At 38.5% G+C, this 12,688-nt stretch overlaps 1 protein-coding gene across 1 annotated transcript in view; it reads right to left on the reverse strand.

Annotated features, from left to right (window-relative positions):
* RYR3 (ryanodine receptor 3) overlaps nt 1-12,688 on the reverse strand; it is a 223,046-nt gene that overhangs the window by 68,214 nt on the left and 142,144 nt on the right. Inside the window, exons 56-60 of the mRNA XM_067295678.1 lie at nt 11,862-11,937; nt 11,563-11,686; nt 7,680-7,795; nt 7,298-7,365; nt 6,368-6,489 (exon numbers count right to left, since the gene is read on the reverse strand). Of these exons, the coding sequence (XP_067151779.1) occupies nt 6,368-6,489; nt 7,298-7,365; nt 7,680-7,795; nt 11,563-11,686; nt 11,862-11,937 (506 nt within the window). The remainder of the gene's footprint in view (nt 1-6,367; nt 6,490-7,297; nt 7,366-7,679; nt 7,796-11,562; nt 11,687-11,861; nt 11,938-12,688) is intronic.

Below are 12,688 nucleotides of genomic sequence, written 5' to 3' on the forward strand. Positions count from 1 at the left end.
GTGAAGGAAAGTAAGAGAAATTTGAGAAACTGACAGTTTAAGTGCGCATGGGATGTGGCTATGGAGGACCCTCTTTTACCCCTCCTGGGAAACCTGCATGCTCAATCACCTCTCTGAAATGCCTGTACACCAATGCACGCAGCATGGGGAACAAACAGGAAAAACTAGAGATCTGTGTGTGGTTGCAGGGCCATGATCTCATTGCCATTACAGAGACATGGTGGGATAGCTCGCATGACTGGAGTGCTGTCATGGATGGCTACGTGCTTTTTAGGAAAGACAGGCCAGGCAAGCGAGGTGGTGGAGTTGCTCTTTATGTGAGAGAGGAACTGGACTGTATCGAGCTGTGCCTAGGGGTGGATGAAGAGCGAGTCGAGAGCTTATGGGTAAGGATCAAAGGGCAGGCTAGCATGGGTGACACTGTTGTGGGTGATTACTACAGGCCACCTGATCAGGAAGAGGAAGTCGATGAGGCCTTCTACAGACAGCTGGAAGTAGCCTCACGATCCCAGGCCCTGGTTCTCATGGGGGACTTCAACCACCCTGCTATCTGCTGGAAAGACAACATAGCTAGGCACAAACAGTCCTGGAGGTTCCTGCAGAGCACTGATGATAACTTTTTGACACAGGTGGTGGAGGAGCCAACAAGGAGAGGTGTGCTGCTGGACCTCATGCTAACAAACAAAGAAGGACTGGTGGAAGATGTGAAGGTTGGGGGCAGCCTTGGCTGCAGTGACCATGAGATGGTGGAGTTCAGGATCCTGCGAGGAGGAGGCAGGGCACTAAGTAGGATCGCAACCCTGGACTTCAGGAGAGCAAACTTTGGCCTCTTCAGGGACCTACTTGGAGGAATCCCATGGGTTAGGGCCCTAGAAGGAAGGGGGATCCAAGAGAGCTGGTTAATATTCAAACATCACTTCCTCCAGGCTCAAGAGCGGTGCATCCCTATGAGTAGGAAGTCAAGCAAAGGAGGTAGGAGACCTGCACGGATGAGCAAGGAGCTCCTGGCAAAACTCAACCAGAAGAAGGAAGTATACAGAAAGTGGAAAGGGGGACTTGGAAGGAGTATAGAAACATTGTCAGAGTATGCAGGGATGTGGCAAGGAAGGCTAAGGCCTGTTTGGAATTAAATCTGGCTAGAGATGTCAAGGACAACAAGAAGGGCTTCTTCAAATACATCAGTAGCAAGAGGAAGACTAGGGAAAATGTGGGCCCTTTGCTGAATGGGGTGGGTGCCCTGGTGACGAAGGATGCAGAGAAGGCAGAGTTACTGAATGCCTTCTTTGCTTCAGTCTTTACTGCTGAGGCCAGCCCTCAGGAACCCCAGACCCTGGAGGCAAGAGAGAAAGTCTGGAGGAAGGAAGACTTTCCCTTGGTCAAGGAGGATCGGGTTAGAGATCATTTAAGCAAACTTGACACCCACAGATCCATGGGCCCTGATGCGATGCACCCACGAGTGCTGAGGGAGCTGGCGGACGTTATTGCTAAGCCACTCCCCATCATCTTTGAAAGGTCATGGAGAACAGGAGAGGTGCCTGAGGACTGGAAGAAAGCCAGTGCCACCCCAGTCTTCAAAAAGGGCAAGAAGGAGGACCCAGGGAACTACAGGCCAGTCAGCCTCACCTGCATCCCTGGAAAGGTGATGGAGCAGCTCATCCTAGAGGCCATCTCCAAGCATGTGGAGGAAAAGAAAGTGATCAGGAGTAGTCAGCATGGCTTCACCAAGGGGAAATCATGCTTAACCAATCTGATAGCCTTCTATGATGGAATGACTGGCTGGGTAGATGAGGGGAGAGCAGTGGATGTTGTCTCCCTTGACTTCAGCAAGGCTTTTCACACTGTCTCCCATAACATCGTCATAGGGAAGCTCAGGAAGTGTGGGCTAGATGAGTGGACAGTGAGGTGGATTGAGAACTGGCTGAATGGCAGAGCTCAGAGGGTTGTGATCAGCGGTGCAGTCTAGTTGGAGGCCTGTAGCTAGCGGTGTCCCCCAGGGGTCAGTCCTGGGTCCAGCCCTGTTCAGCTTCTTCATCAATGACCTGGATGAAGGGACAGAGTGCACCCTCAGCCTCCAAGTTTGCTGATGATACAAAACTGGGAGGAGTGGCGGATACACTGGAGGGCTGTGCTGCCATTCAGAGAGACCTGGACAGGCTGGAGAGGTGGGCGGAGAGGAACCTCATGAAGTTCAGCAAAGGCAAGTGCAGGGTCCTGCACCTGGGGAGGAATAACCCCATGCATCAGTACAGGTTGGGGGTTGACCTGCTGGAAAGCAGCTCTGCCGAGAAGGACCTGGGAGTGCTGGTGGACACCAAGTCAAGCATGAGGCAGCAATGTGCCCTTGTGGCCAAGAAGGCCAATGGTGTCCTGGGGTGCATCAGGAAGACTGTTGACAGCTGGTCGAGGGAGGTGATCCTCCCCCTCTACTCAGCCCTGCTGAGGCCACATCTGGAGTACTGCGTCCAGTTCTGGGCTCCCCAGTACAAGAGGGATGTGGCACTACTGGAGCAAGTCCAGCAAAGGGCTACAAAGATGATTAGGGGACTGGAGCATCTCTCTTATGAGGAAAGGCTGAGAGAGCTGGGCCTGTTTAGCCTGGAGAAGAGAAGGCTGAGAGGAGATCTTATTAATGTGTACAAGTATCTGAAGGGAAGATGTCGAGAGGATGGGACCAGACTCTTTTCAGTGGTGCCCAGTGACAGGACGCGAGGCAACGGGCACAAACTGAAACACAGACAATTCCATCTGAACATGAGGAAAAACTTCTTCACTGTGAGGATGACAGAGCACTGGAACAGGTTGCCCAGAGAGGTTGTGGAGTCTCCTTCTCTGGAGATATTCAAAACCCGCCTGGACGCAATCCTGTGCAATGTGCTCTAGGTGACCCTGCTTGAGCAGGGGGTTTGGACTAGATGATCTCCAGAGGTCCCTTCCAACCTCAGCGATTCTGTGATTCTGTGATTCTGTAAGCAAGAAAGTATGAGAGTAAAATACGGTTTGAAAGATTCTAATACAAAACTTCCCACAGAAAATAATTGGTACCTCACCTTCAAGGGGGGGGACAAAATTTGGCAATAAAAATATTAGATGACAGGCATATTCATGAACAAATTAAATATGAATTTTTTTAGTTAATTGTAGAAAAATGAAATCTTATTTTTATAAAGGCAACACATTATAAATTAAAAGGCAACTGTCTTTTTAATTAAATTTTCTAGAATTACTTTGAGTCAAAAGGCTGAGTCCAACCAAATCTGACACAGGGGAGAAGTCTAAAAAATGTTTAAACCCAGCAACTTTTGTGTGTGTGTGGGGGGAAAGCCATTTTGTAGAGAGGGAGAAAACCCCAAATTACCCCTAAAAATCTGCATCATGGTATTTTCACATTTTCTGATACCTGAAAATTCAATTGCGAGACGATTTAAATGGCCCAACATGGGATAAGCTTCAATCAGAAACTGCCTTCAACAATGAAACATAAATCCATTGGAAATAAAGCTCTATTTGTTCTACTGCTCACAGAATCATTTATTAATGTTTTTGATGCCATCACTTTCACAATGCAATATTTAGCTTGAAGTGCCTCACTGACAGAAAAAAAAATTGCAAACTACATTAACAGAAAGGACAGGCAAAAATAGGAAAATGTAACTTAGTATCAGGAGAACTGCATAACAATGTCTTTTAGGCTTCAACATCATCTCCAGAGAGAAATGAAGAAGTGTGTGACACTTGGGAGTGAGATCTGCACACTGAATGAAAATGAAAGCTCTCTTACTAAACCACAGGCTACTACTGGACAGTGTCTCAGTGAGGCATAAAACTCTCAGTTTCTGAATAAGGCTTGAAAACCATTGAGTGTGACTAGCAATATTCTTTTGTATTCCTTCTGCTCCAGCACTAACTAGATTCCATCATAGACATGTAAAAAAGCTTCATGGGCCCATGCTGGGCTTCCCTGACTTTGTTTCTTTTGGTTATCATTCTGACAACAATACAGGCAGATGAGATGTCTTCTCAGTGGATCCTAGCTGACAAAGAGCCATTGGGAATTAAAAATAGGAAGGAGGATGAGGGACAGCAGTCAGCTGCTTCTGCACTCTGCTATCGGGAATAGAATTTAGATCGAGAATTTGAGAATGGGAATGAAGATCCTGGGAAAACAGGCAAGTTAGAATAACAAAGAATGAACAATACATAGGACATAATGGGAGAAACTGAATAGATGAAAATGTTCCAGAATACATCCCTAAACAATTCCCAATGATCTATACTCCAAGTATCTCCCAACAATATCATCACACATACACCCCAGACTTTCTCAGTCAACTTTGTTATCCTTTATGTTGTTCCAAGCTTTATGGAAACAGGCAACGGTAAGATACATAGGATCCTTGCCCCCCTTTTTTTAAATGACATTCTAGCACAAGGCTACTCAATTTTTTTTGGTACATTGGGCAATTTTACTAAAAACCACACATAAAAATCAAAGCATCACAGAACATGCAGCAGTTGTCCTCCACTTTCATTGATGGAAAATGGTGCATCATAGCAACCTAGGGACCAGCAAGAAATACAGAATTCTCTGCAAGAATTTTGGGGATGTCACATATTTAGGACCTCTGACAAGGTCTGGGCAAAACTTTCTTGTGATAAAATTGGTATTGGAGCCCGTTAGTTAAACAGTCCTGTTCTATAATATCTCATTTGCAAATTCAGCTGACAAAAGTCTTAGGCCTAGAAAACTGCATTTTCCTTATCCCTTAAAAATGGTTTAGATTTTGCTAAATAAAAATTCCTGAAAAGAGTTTATACCAGTAGAATTTTTGCATTGTGTCAGAAATAATAATTAAAGGGCATTCTGATCAGAGAAGAAATAATTATACAGAAGAACACCGAGATTCTGAACAGGAAGATGAGAAACAGGAAGTTTATCTGGAGTCAGCAGAGGTGGAGTGAAGGACAACTATACTGAGCAGCTCGCAACAACTTCTTCCCCAGTATGTTCTTTGTCCTCCACTTTCCTTTAAATGTACGATTTTTCCACAGCTGCTAATGCAGCTAGTCCTATGGGTTCGATCTTACGGCATTGTCAAAATTTCCAGGTAGAAAACAGTCCATGAGTATGAGAAGAAATAAGGAAAAGTGTCTATCACATGTCAATGTTTGTGAAGCATTAGGATAATACAGTCAAGCTAGTGCTAAAAGATATGAACATATTTACACTTGCCATTAGCTTTACAATAAAAATGCAGCAATACAAGCCAATAATGAGTATAAAAGTCATCAGACAGCTGTCTTATTTCCTGAGAACTATCCATCCTACATATCAGCAGTGTAAATTCTACCATTCCAGTTTGGCCTCATAACTTTAATGCATTTTTACGTTTCTGTATATTCTTTAGGACTTTATACTCATTTCAATGTTCACTAAGTATCATCTGCAGCACAAGTGAAAACAAGGTTCCACAAAAACTGTTTAGATGAACTTGAGACAGGACACTAACATGCTGGAGAACTGCTGTCAGAAGTAGTATTCTACTGGGAGAGAATGACTTAAATAAATCATTCTAGTTATCAGTTTCTCTGCTCTCTATTTAGAACAAATATTTTAAATTATTTTGAAAAATATTTATTTTAGTGATTTATTTTAATCTTCTCCAATTACAAAGCTACTACTATCAATTCTATATAGATGAGGTTGAGTTGTTTACATTTTGTTATTAGGAGAACATTTTACTTTTTGTCTTAGAGCCTAATGTTCTCTGTTTAACAATGAAACAAATTATGGAAGCTTTTCTGGTTTTGGCCTCAAGTCTGTCCAGAGATTGACTGCACAGTATATATGAATATAAGATGCCTGGTTTCCTTCCTCTTACAATGAAGTCAGCAGGAGATAACAGTACTAGAGTTGCTTAGCAGGCAGTACTCAAGGTTCTTGGCTGAGGCATCAATAAAGGTGCTAGTCTAAAGACATGATGCCATCAAACTCTTAATATAAGACACTAAACAGACATCCAGTGGTATCTATTTTCACCAAGAAACCCTTTAAAAATACTCAACTTTATAGAATTCTTAATTTGAGTATTTAAAATATTTATCATAACTTCTATAGTAATATTCAAAGAATAAACAAAACTTCCTTACATGCAGAAGTGACTGAAATGATGTGGAAACTTCACTTTAATAATATTAAAGAATACCAAGATGAAGAATACTATTCAGTTACTACCCTCTACTAAAAATGAACCAATCACTTTCTATATGAGTAAACTGAACTTTTGAACTATCTTTTTCTTTAGTCTAAGAAGAGGCCTTTTATTATCTACATAGAACCCTCCTGTACATATCTTAATTTTCTACTTACCTGGCTACCATTTCTTTTTCCTTATTTGATGCATATCCACTGCTACTGAGTGTTTTTGTTGGAGAAGACAGGAAGTACAGGCAGTGATTTGTAAAGTACTGATCAACTAATGGTAAAAGAACCTAAGAAATACAGATACAAAATGTATTTTTCACAGAGCACAATGGTAAACGTAGCAACAATGCTCTGATTGGTCAAAGCTCATTCAAAGAATTTTAGTTCTGTAATACTTGTATTTTCTTATTTCAGACAGCCATAAGAATGAAAATCTTATGTCTTACAATTTTAATTAAAAGTTAAACAAATACAAAAAAAAGTTACACAGATTTGTAGTTTGGATCTAACACTATAGGGCTTACTCTTCTCAATTTCAACAATGATAATAAGTATCACTGAAATAAGAGGACCCTTCCTCTCCACTATTTACATAACTGTTCAGTACAGCTCTATAAAGGGAGAGGATTTTTATCAAATCCTAAATTTAAACCTAAATGATCCTTACTTCAAGATCTTAATTGTCAATACTTACTGAGTATTGACAGTATTTGTCTTATTAGGTGCAAATGCATATAACACTGCTATGCATAGGAATATGTATTCCTGTTAATTAAATGATACTATGCACCTCAGTGATACTCTGAGGCAAAAATTTTCAGAAACGATTTATATATTCAGCAAGAGTATTTCATTTCATTTTATAAATAAGCTGCCTTTTAATTTCTATGTTCCTTCTCATGTAAAAGAATCTTTTCTAGCAATAAATTCTCCGTTTTGAAATATCTTTTGCCAACATTTCATTCATTACTTACCATGAAAAAAATGGGAAAAATATCATATTCCCTTACCTGCAAAGCAGTCTAAGATCACAGATTTCTGTGTTATGTATAATGGAACGTGTAAGTACATTACTTGAAATATTAAATCACTCACTTTGGCAAAGAATTTAATTTCTTGGTCATGTGGAGATTTTTCAGTTTTTCCACTGGTTACAATGGCTTCTACAAGGATACAATCAGAGCAGACATGAATAAGAATATGAAGTTGCCGAATAAAAAAAATAACACAACAGCTCTTTGATACAGCCTTACAAACTTAGTTTTGAAGAAATACAAATAAAACAGTAAAATCAGTTTAGCCAGTTACAAAGGTCCAAGAATTCAACTGCAACTGAAAAAAAAAGCTAATAATCAGAATCTCAATTTCTTAAATATAATAAGAATAATGTAGTGATCACTAGAAATTTAAACATATCAATGCAAATATTTAAATATCAACAACTTCAATGATTTTTGAAATAAAATCTGCAACTTACCCAAATGCGCAATAAACTCTTGAGCAGAGTCAACGTATTTTAAAATTTTCTTCAGAAACTTAAATGCAAATCTCTTTTCCATGGATGAAGCATCCAACTCCATGTCATTCAGACCCCTATTTTAGAAAGCATTAAGATAATTGGCATTGATGATGACAGTACTATGAAGCATTCCATTCCTTATTAACTTTTACTTAAGGAAAATTTTCACAAGTGAGAGAAAATAACTGACAGTTGCTATAAAAGGTCATCAATTATATAGCAAGATGTTAAAATCAGCTCACATTTCTCTAAGACTTTTAATAACCTTTTAGATTAAATAATCCAAAATATACACATTTTAGCATAATGACTTCAGAGAGTTACTATATTGCAAAAATGAACCATGTTACATTTGAATCTTGCACAATAATGCATTGGTCATTCAATTTCTACTGATGGCAGCTGAAAATGCCAAATGTTTAGGAAGGCGGCAAATCAGTTTAACCACTAGAACTTTGTCCTTAATGTCCTTTGTCATTTTTGTCCTTAAATTTTATAAAAAAAAGACTGAAAGTCAACATGACTTAAGCTTCCAAATGAAAATCTAAATGTAAGCAACACTCAAACTACCACGCTATTCAGAGTATTTGAAAAAATTCATCAGTATGTGCTACTTTTTGCAGATTCATTCTTTGAGATATCTCCAAAGTACCTACCTACACCATGACTGGTGGATGGAATATCAATCTCCCTGTTTCCTGGGGTTATTCCATCTCAGGTGCAGGACTTTGCATTTCATTTGTTGAACTTCACAAGGGTTCTGTCAGCCCATTTCTCCAGCCCAAAGTTCCTCTGAATAGCAGCAAAACTCTCCAATTTATTGACCACTCTCCCCCAATTTGGTGTCACCTGAAAACTTGCTAAGGGTGCATTCTGTCCCATTATGCACATTGTGAATGGTTTTTTTTTTTTTTTTTTTTTTGAACTTGAAGTCACATAACTCTACCCATTTTTAATTTGCTCTCTTTTCAAACATACTTGGTTTTAAAATTCATTAATTCTTTCCTCTCCAGTTCCTTGAGGGTTTTTTGTACATTTTTTTAGTTTGCATCTTTTTCATAGTCTCTTTATGCTTGTACTTTTGGCCTTCCAACTACAACCATACTTGAGATTTCCAGTTGATAGCTTGTGGACTACACTCAGGATAACTAGCTGGCTTGCCAAAAGAAGAAGTAAGGAACTCAATAACATTAAAGGAAACCTCTTGTTACTGTAATGACTACTTCACTTGCTTCTGCACAGACTCTTCAGAAAGCACTACATAGGAAGACACTCCCCTTACCAATGGGAGAAAAGAACGACTTGGCTAAAGGAGATGCAGAAAGCAGGGGGTTGTGAGACTACAGAGGTGTTGGGCAGTGTATCAGAAGTAGGGAGAAAGTGAAGAATTGGTAGTGTGTGGCACTGAGGAAAGAGTAAGAAAGGAATACAGTTGCTGGACTCAGTGTCATGGCATAAAGGAAATGATGCTTTAACCTGAGATTCTTTAGCATTGGTGCAGAATTAAATTTCGAGAAAAATCTAGGGAGGATAACTGGAAGACTAGACAGTTGAAAAAGAAATAGGAGGTGAATCTGAGGAAAAATTAATTCTGTGGGAGAACAACGATGCAGCAGCAGTTCTAACAACAAAAATATCTGATACTACAGTATATGTACTTGGCCATGTCAGAATGGGGGTAAGAAGGAAGGAACAGTTACAGTCTGGGGGAACAGAACCAAGAAAGCAAGGAATGCATTTCCCATCCCATCTTGCACAAAATATATAAAAGGGCTGAGCAGAAGTGGCATTCAGAAATACAGTTCTGTTTCTGACTTTCCTCTTCAAATCTCCCCCCTTCTAGTTTCCTTAAAAATATATATATTTTAAGAGTCCTAGTTTATATACTTTTATGACTTTTATTCATTGATATACCACATGTGAAACCTACTGATTTTTTATGTATTTATTCAAGCATGAGATACACATTTACAACAACAGCTATGTGTGCTTGACAGGAATCTCCTGCTGCCTGATCTCTCAGAGGATAATACAACAAAATTCACAGTATTTTTAGTGAGGTCACCATAAATATTCTCTTTTTGAGTTTATATTATGTCATGATTGCTAAGAGATTACATGTAATTTCTTGAATATTGAAAGAAATTGGTAGTTCTGTTAAATGACAAAGGCAGCATCAAAAGCACTTGTAGAGGTTGAAAGAAGCTTAAAGGAATAGCAAATTGTTTCTAATATATATTTGAATAAAGCCTGAGAAATTTATCTCTGTATGTCATAAACACCCATGAGTCCAGTGAAAAGCGTTCTCAATAAAGAAAAGGACTAAAACTCAAAATGGAGACAGATGGTATATGCAAAGCACACACTGTGCAGCTTACACATTTCCAATTATAAAGAATTTCCATGTTTTCATGATTAGTCCAACATTTTTAAGAATGACATTCTGGAAATGTGATAATTAAAAGCAGCATTTTAAAAGATGTTATATATATTTAAAATATGCATATACTTATATATGAAGAAAATACTGGAAAGAGGATACTGTTGACACACAAAATTCACCCTGATGCAATTATTGCAAATTCTTTGCCCATACCCACAAACAGCCTTAACAGACTTTTTCAAGGTAAGTTGACATGATCCATTATCAGACACTGAAAAGACTGTCCTAATCCTAACAGATGCAGCTACAAAGAGAAATTAAAAATAAAATTTGAACAAGTCCACTGATGTTCCAAGGACTACGTACCATTCATTTGCATGAACTAAACTTTTTTCTCTTATACAATGGTTCTAAATCAATTATGTAGGATAAATGTTTATATATCCTATAATTATGTAGAATAGATGTCTGGCAGCATACTTACATTTTGATTTCAGGCTGACAGCCTACATATTTGGCAGGAGTGATTTTTTCTCTACAGTAATGAAATGCATCTGTAGAGCTTTGTCTTCTAATACCTTTACAAATGTTATTAATAGTTGAAGCCAACTGAAACTAACAAAACTAGCTTTTGCAGATCCTAATCAACAATTTGTATTAATTTTTGAATCTAAACTTTCACTAGAGGCACAGACTTAAAAGCAGAAATAAATGAAAACAAGTAAAGAGCTGTTTCTATGCACGTACAGCAAAATTCCATTCATGAATACAGTTTAGTTGACATAAAATGCTTACTGCTATAAAAATTGCAGCTTCCCATGGACTCTCCTTCAGATATTTCTCTTATAATAATAAAAAATATATACATACTACTTATGGTACAATAACTCACAATTCTGCCACATAAGGCCAAAAATATAATAAAGTAAGTTATCTTCACCCACAGTGTAAGTCCCCGCAGGAGAGCCTAATTCCTGATATAGTAATTCCAGCTTTAGTACAATAATACGCGCCGCTGTTCTACTTGAGCAAGTTAAATAGGAAATGCCTACGGAACAGCCACTTTGTCTTATTGGTTCACAGAACTCTAAACATTTTTCTTAAAAATTGAATTAAAAGCCCTTCTACATAGAAATGTTTCTGCAGTATCAGACCGAAAGTTTTCCCATGATCCTTACTGACAACTGCTGGTTGCTAATTAAAAGTTTTGAATTGTCTGCTTACTTTATTATACTACTGCTGCATTTTGTATTTACTATGAGCACATACTTATTAAAAATTTTACTCCTCCACACTATCTCAGAAGAATCTTTCTGAACATAAAAATAACAAGGACTCTTTTGATTCATAGAAGATATGTCACATAGTTATTGTGTTAATAACTAACAGACTGCAGTGAGATAAGGAAGATTATCATGGATTGCGAGGTAAATGTAAGCAAAACAATATGCACCTTACCGAGATATGAGGATACTATTCACTTGAAGGAATTTAAACAGCTCTTGTGCCTTTTCACGGTCCCGTGATTTCTCCTTGGCTGTCAATGTGTCGTAAGGTACCAATAAAGGATGACTACCTCCACCTTTGGTAAGTTGAGAGAAATGTAAGCTGTTCTGTTGCAAAACTTCTATTTGTTTGTTTTAAATACAAAAAGGAACTATTTAATTTAGATTGTCTTACACTGTCTTCTTTCAGACTGTTTCTTCTCCCTCATTTTCTTTGTCTTTTTTGTGTGGTTCACAGGATTTCTGGCTTACCTTTGCTTTCTAACTCCATTTTCTTCTTTTTGGCCCATATATTATGGTAGTTTTCTGCCATTACCTCAACCATTCCCTGTGTTGCCAAAAAGAAAAAAAAAGATGATGCAAAATAAAATGTGACAATTAAAATTTCTGTAATTCTACAGAAATACAGTTTTAAGATTATGGTGAAAAAATCACAGTTAAGTCTGCCCATGCTCCCCCCACCCCCCCCAATAAACTGACTTGGACTGGGCATCCAAGCCCTGATCTTTAGTAAAGTGGGAAAAGACTCAGAGATGTTTTCCAGACCAATTAAAACAGTGATTAAAAGTCAATACTTATCAATAATAATAATTATTATACTACCCTATCTCCTAAGTGGTTTTAGTCATAAAGCAGTACTCCTTAAGCTAGGTACTGTAAGACACAGAACAGAAGGAGAGTGAGTTTCTGCTCCTGCAATCATATGACACAACTATAAGGCAAGATAGAATGAGAACATAATGACAATACTGGTTAGTGTCTAAGAGTGAATGACTGTATGAATCTATGTCACTGGCAGGAATTGGCCATTAACGCCCCCAAAGGCTATTGCAAGGATAATGGGAAGAAAACCTGCAGAGAAAAAGAGTGAGAAAGTCTTTCAGAACAGATGATGATACTAAACTAAAAACAGATAGATCTTTTCCAGGAAGTACATATTCCCTTTTTGTTCGTATATTCTGGCTTACAAAGGCAGTCTTTGTACACAAATACTGTAACAGGTTTATTATTACAGTTATCATAAAGTTATTATACAGGAGTCTTATCATAAAGTCATAAAGTTATTATACAGAAGAGTC

The sequence above is a fragment of the Apteryx mantelli genome, chromosome 4 (genome assembly GCF_036417845.1).
Source record: "Apteryx mantelli isolate bAptMan1 chromosome 4, bAptMan1.hap1, whole genome shotgun sequence".
Taxonomy (NCBI): Eukaryota; Metazoa; Chordata; class Aves; order Apterygiformes; family Apterygidae; genus Apteryx; species Apteryx mantelli.